Here is a 6338-nt window from a genome sequence, read left to right on the forward strand (position 1 = left end):
CATGGGGGTGACAGCATGGGCTTGGGAAAGGCATAGGGGGCAGCAGAGTGGTGGGGGCTTCAGTGGAAGCTAGGAGGGGCAAGGGTGTCCTGGAGAGACGTGTGTGCGTGCCAAGTCACTTGAGTCGTGTCCGACACTGACCCCACGGACGACCAGGCTCCTCTGTCCATGGGATTCTCCAGGCAAGAATACTGGAGTGGGTTGCCCTGCCCTGCTCCAGTGGATCTTCCCGGCCGAGGGATCGAACCTGCCAGTCTCTTGCGTCTCCTGCATTGGCAGACGGATTCTTTACCGCTAGCGCCACTTGGGAAGTCCCCTGAGGGGACAGGCAGAGTGTAACGCTTTGGGGTCATGAACCAAGAGGGTTTGTTAGGAGAGGTGGAGGGGGAAGTCAGGAATGAACATGCGCCCCTCACGTGCCCTGCGTCCGGAGGCCCCGCCTCCGCCTCGGCCCTGAGCAGTGCCGCGCGCCGACAGCAGGGGGCGCGCAGGTGTAAAGAGCGGGCCCCTGGCCACACACCTGTGCGGAGCCCGTCTTTCCCCCTCTCCTCTCGCAAGAATGGCGAGCTCCCAGCCGCCGCTGCCGCCGCCGCCGCCGCCGCTTCTATTGCTGGCTCTGCTGCTCCTGCTGAAAGTTTCTGATACGAGTTCCTCTGTTTCCACGGCCACCTCTACAGGTAAGAACAGGTAAGATCCGGCTTCCAGGAAGCTGGAGGGGGAAGTGGCCTAGTCGCACACCTGGTGTCTGGACACCTCCCTCAGGCCACACTAGTCTGCCACCGCCCCCCACCCCCCTCCTCTCCCGGAGCTGTTGCTCCTCCTGGAAGCAAAAACAGCGGGAGCACCAGCCCCTCCATCCCCCCACCTCACCCCAGTCCTGAGGGTGCCAGGTCTGCCACCCCAGCGTTACATGAACAGCGACAGGCTGGTGAATGCCGCCTACCCAACTGGAGGTTCCGTTCCCAATCTCAATTTCTCTTAGCCAGCCCCCAAAGGGAGAAGGGTGAGCACCCAGGGACCATGGGGATGCGGGCGGGAGAAGGGCTTACTTCCTGCTCACTGAACATCCATGGCTCCCAGCGGGAGGTTCTTGGCCCCTGACTTAATTTCTTTCTGTTTCCCTGTAAGATAACTCCTGGGGTGGAGAAGAGTTGAATTTCTTGCATCCATGGCCCCCATCCTTTCCACCGCATCAAGTCTCTGACCAGTGTCCCAGCCCCAAACCTGGAATATCAGAGTGGAGGCCACCACAAATGAGATTCTCATAGCAGACAAAAGCTTTACTCAGAAGGACCACATAGCTCAGGAAACTGAGGCTCAGACAAGCCACATTTCCTAACCTGTGCCAGACCCAGATTAAACCAACTGACTTGACTCACGCCAGCCTCCTGGTCTAGGAGTCTCTGGGCAAAGCAAAGTCCTGGCACGGTGCATAGACTCAGCCCCACTTTACCTTCTGGTCGACTTTCCAGCAGCTCACGAGTGCCCTGTCTGTGCCAGGCACTCAGCGGAGCTTATGTCCTCCACAACCTCCTCTTTCCAGTTTGCCTTAGTTTGCTTTAGAAGTACAACTCCTCAGAGGTCTCGCTTGGCTTGGGGTCCACTGTGGCCCCTGAGTCATCTTCATTTCAGCTGAAACCTCTGTCATCTGGATTCCTTCTCAATGGTAGGAGACAGTTTGAGCAGGCTGGACTCTTAGTCCTTGACGGCTTGGAGGTTTCGTTTTGTTTTTTACTTTATTTTTAATTGAAGGATAATTGCTTTACAGTGTTGGTTTCATTTCTCCCAAATATCAACATCAATCAGCCTTAGGTGTACATATGTCCCCTCCCTCTTGAACCTTCCTCCCACCTCCCACCCCTTCCCACCCCTCTAGGTTGTTAGAGCCCCAGTCTGAGTTCCCTGAGTCATGCAGCAAATTTCCGTGGGCTGTCTACTTTACATGCGGTAGTGAATATGCTTCCATGCTACTCTCCCTGGAGATGGTTGAAGAGCCTTCTTACTTCCCAGTCACTGTGGGCCAGACACTCTACCACTGTGAGCCTCAGTTCCCCACCTGTGAAATGAGGATGAAGTCAGGCCAGTACACCATGTCTCCTTCCAGACTCATCTGTCATCCCCTCAGGAACTGGGAAACTGGGTAGAGAAATGGGGTCTGCACGAGGACCCAGCCCCCTCCTGGGGCCAGGGCCAGATGTTATTTCCTCATTTGTGCTGCTTAGGGTGAGGCAAGCACAAAGATCCACCCAGGGCAGAGTGGATTGGGTGTGGCAAGATATGGTTGATGAATGAACTTGCAATCAGTTAAGTTTACCAGCAGCCTGGAACTGGGAAGGAAGTAATTGTGGGAGGTGGCCCATGAAATCTTTACCCACCCTCAGCCTGGCCCCTGGGCTTGAAGCTAGGGAGCAGCTAGAGCAAGGTAGCAGAGGTTCTAGAGTCTTGTTGCTCAGTCGTGTCTGACTCTTTGTGACCCCATGAATGGCAGCACGCCAGGCTTTCCCGTCCTTCACTTTCTCCCGGAGCTTGCTCAAACTCATGTCCATTGAGTCGGTGATGCCATCCAACCATCTCTTCTTCTGTTATCCCCTTCTCCTCCCGCCTTCAATCTTTCCCAATATCAGGGTCTTTTCCAATGAGTCGGCTCTTGGCATCAGGTGGCCAAAGTATTGGAGCTTCAGCTATGGCATCAATCCTTCCAATGAATATCTGCTGACTGTTCTTAGAGCTCAGGCCTCAGTGCCCCCATTAAAACCTTGAGTTTAGCCATGGGGACCTTCCAGGTACCTGGGAAAGGAGATTAGGGTCGATACTCTCTGGGAGCTCAAAGATGGATCTCTGCTGCCCAGCGTCACTGAGTATCAGACCTGCGTATGCTCTCAGAGACTGACTTTCTGTGATGTGCATTTTACAGATAAGGAAACTGAGTCCCAGAAGGGTTGAAAGAGTTACCCAGCATGCTGCCTGGGTTGGCAGCCATTCCCTATATCCAGAAGAGTTCCAGAGCCCTGAAGAAGAGTAGGGGGCAGGGAGGGTCCACCCCAGACTGAAATGCTGGCTGTGGGAACTCAGATGAGGAACTTCAGACACCAACACCTCAGTTTCCCACTGAGCACTCCCACCGTGCACTAATCCCTCCAAGTCTCCCTAAGTGGTGGGTGTGGTCTACTGGCATAATAGGGAAAGAGGCATCTGGCGGGTTGGGGCCAGGGTTGCATATCCTTGTTCCTAATCATCTCCTTCCTACACCCCAATGGTGTTTTCTTTCCACATGTTACAGCCTCAGAGACGGACAACTTGACTTCCAAACCTCTGACTTCTTCCTTCAGCTCCAGCTCCCCTACTGTGTGGGAAAAGCAAACCAGCCAAGAGAAGCCAGAGACGGCCTCCACATCCCATCCCGACAGCTCTAGTTCAGAGTCCACAATCTCCCACAGCCCCTCAAATTCAGGGACAACCTCCACCACCCAGCCCACCTCCTCACAACCAGAGCCAGACACCCATCCCAGCTCTGGCTCCCCCAGTTCGGAGCACACCGTCACCTCCCCCTCCCTGGGTTCTGTCTCCTTGGCCACCATGCCTTGGAGTCCCACTCACCCCAAGCCCAGCACGGGGCCTCCCTCTGTGTCCTTGGCCACCACTGACCGGACATTCGAGACCTCTGGTTATGGTGAGTATTGGGACATTGGGGCCTGGAGGGGGATGGAAGGATTGAAGGTAGGAGGAGAAGGGGATGACAGAGGACGAGATGGTTGGATGGCATCACCGCTCCAATGGACATGAGTTTGAGCAAGCGCTGGGAGATGGCGAGGGTCAGGGAAGCCTGGAGTGCTGCAGTCCATAGGGTCGCAAAGAGTGGGACAAGGCTGAGCGACTGAAGAGCAAGGGGGGATGGTTGGGGGTACCAAGTTGCAGTTCTGGGATTGGCCACCAGGGGGAAACACAGTCCTAAGAATGTGCTGGGATGGGCCTCTTCCCCACCCCACCCCCTCACCTCCCATCACCTAAGCCTCTTCAGACCTTCATCCCAAGCACATTTTATTAAGCATCTATTGCGGGAAACAGTTATGTTGGAAGATAGGTTATAAGTAAATTTGTTTATAAAAGAACAAAGTAGAGCAGGATAAAGGGTCGAAACGTGAGTGCAAAGGATTTGAAATTTTAAAAGCCTACTCGGCAGAGGTCTTAGTTTGAAGGAGGTGAAGGAAGGAACCATGCCGGTACCTAGAGGGAAACAGGATGGGCAGTGAGCACAGCAAGTGCAAAGACCCTGGGGTAGGACTGTTCGTGGGGCATCTGAGGAGCAACCAAGGAGAAGTGAGGTGGCTGGAATGGGGTGAGTGGGGTACTAGCTGGGGTGGTGAGGGTGGGGAATTTGCACAGTGTGGTTATACAGGGTCCCTGGGGTCCAAGCATTTTTTAGAGAGTCTAGAAAAATCTATCATTCAAAATAATATGTTGTCTCCAAAACATGCAAAGAAGACTGCAAACATGAAGTATAATAACATTTTGCTATAAATTTAGTAACAGTTTGCTATAAATAAAAACATTTTGCTTAAAGTCACAGGATATAAAACCATCTTTACAAAGTGTCAAATTCTGTACATATCCTCAGAAAGACACTGCATTTGGGAATTGAGTTTTAGGTTGAATTTTTTTTTTTTTTTTTTTCACTTTGCAAGAACTCCCAGAAATGGCCAACAGTGGAGTGTGAACACAGCAAAGAAAACGAATGCCTTGTAGACAAGTCTATTCAAAAGAAAAGAAAGAGAAAAACAAAAGTGAAAGTAAAAGGGTAAAAAAATGTGCTTGAAAAGATAGTTACAGCAGCCACTAGAGAGGGAAGTAAGCATCGAGTCCTGAGAAAGGACTTAAAGGCCCCGGGCTCTGTACTTCCACTGCAGGAGATGTGGGTTCGATTCAGGGAACTAAGATCCCACATGCCTCACAGCACAGTTAAAAAAAAAAAAAAGGCCCTGGGGCCCTGGTGTGTCTGTCTTAGAAGAATTCGGTGCTGTGGCTGACTCAGGGCTCCTCCCTTCAGCTCCAGGTGACTCTGGGGTTCCCAGGCTGCACAGGAACCCTGGTGTGGTGGTGGCCGTGTGTCTACTAGTGTCTGCTTTGCTCATCGGAGGTGCGATCATGGCAGTGAGGCGCTGTCACAACGGGGTTTCTGAGTTCCAGAAGCTGGATGAGGTATCCATGGCGGGGGAAGGCTGCACTGGGGTGGGGGTGCCCTCTCAGGCAGGGCAGGCCCCTGCTGCAGAGACTGCTGGTCCCTGAACACCCCCTCGTGTGTGTTCCTCCTTCAGGGGCTTGTGAGCCGAAGGTCATCTTCTGCCCATCACACACTGCCGTGATCTTCGATCTTTGAAGCTGAGGGAGAGGGACTTGGATGAGGCTGGGGCATCTGGCGAGGGGCAAAGCTTGTGGGAATAAAGCCCCTATCATTCCTCTGAGGCATCTTGAGTCATGGATTCATTTGACAAACATTTTAGAGTGTCTACTCTGTGCTGGGGTCACAGTGGGTGGGGACCCTTTCTCCACCCTTATGGAGCCCACAGTCTCAAGAGGGAAGACCGACAGCAGCCAGGTAATCAACTGATGTAATTTCAAATGGCTGAGGGCCGCACAGTGGGGTTGCAGCTGGATCCCAGGGTCCTGTGTGCCCAGGTTTGCCGAGAGGGCAGGGAGGTCTCTCTGGAAGGTGATACTGTTTTCCCCGGCCATACCATGCAGCTTGTGGGATCTTAGTTCCCCAACCAGGGATTGAACCCAGGCCCTCAGGAGTGAGAACATGGAGTTCCTAACCACTGGACCACCAGGGAGTTCCCTGGAAGGTGATATTTGTGCTGAGACCTGAAAGAGAGAACAGCGCCACTGTGGGGAACGCCAGGGAAGGCGTGCCTGGGAGCAGGCACAGCAAGTGCAAAGGCCCTGTGGTAGGTAGGAAGAACTTGGGGTGTTTGGGAAACAAGGAGATGAGTGAGGTCAGAGCTGGGTGAGCGAGAGATACGTGGAGCACCAGGTGGGCTATGGGAAAGAGTATGAGTTTTAGCCAGAACACCGTGGGGGCATTTTCAGGCAGCAAATGCCAAAATCCAACTTCAGGTCTTTAGGAGGGCAGATCAGCAGGGGGAGAGGCTCTGCAGGAGGCAGGAGCAGCCTGTGCAAAGGCTTGGAGACTGGACAGGGCCAGAAGCAGGCAGAGAACAGGGAGTCAAAACAATCCCCACCCTCCCTGCCCCAGTCTTGTGGTCCAGTGGTTAAGAAACTGCCTCCCAATACAGGGGATGTGGGTTCGATTCCTGGCTGGGGAACTAAGATCCCACATTCCA

At 53.4% G+C, this 6338-nt stretch overlaps 1 protein-coding gene across 2 annotated transcripts in view; it reads left to right on the forward strand.

The window, feature by feature from the left end:
• CIST1 (colon, intestine and stomach enriched 1) overlaps window positions 1-5459 on the forward strand; it is a 44342-nt gene extending 38883 nt beyond the window's left edge. Inside the window, exons 1-4 of one of the 2 annotated variants that reach the window (XM_024993971.2) lie at window positions 490-677; window positions 3281-3670; window positions 5045-5196; window positions 5313-5459. In XM_024993971.2, the coding sequence (XP_024849739.1) occupies window positions 560-677; window positions 3281-3670; window positions 5045-5196; window positions 5313-5360 (708 nt within the window). In that variant the 5' untranslated portion in view covers window positions 490-559 and the 3' untranslated portion in view covers window positions 5361-5459. 2 annotated transcript variants of the gene reach the window in all.
• The last annotated feature ends 879 nt before the right edge of the window (window positions 5460-6338 follow it).

This window comes from Bos taurus, chromosome 7, assembly GCF_002263795.3.
Source record: "Bos taurus isolate L1 Dominette 01449 registration number 42190680 breed Hereford chromosome 7, ARS-UCD2.0, whole genome shotgun sequence".
Taxonomy (NCBI): domain Eukaryota; kingdom Metazoa; phylum Chordata; class Mammalia; order Artiodactyla; family Bovidae; genus Bos; species Bos taurus.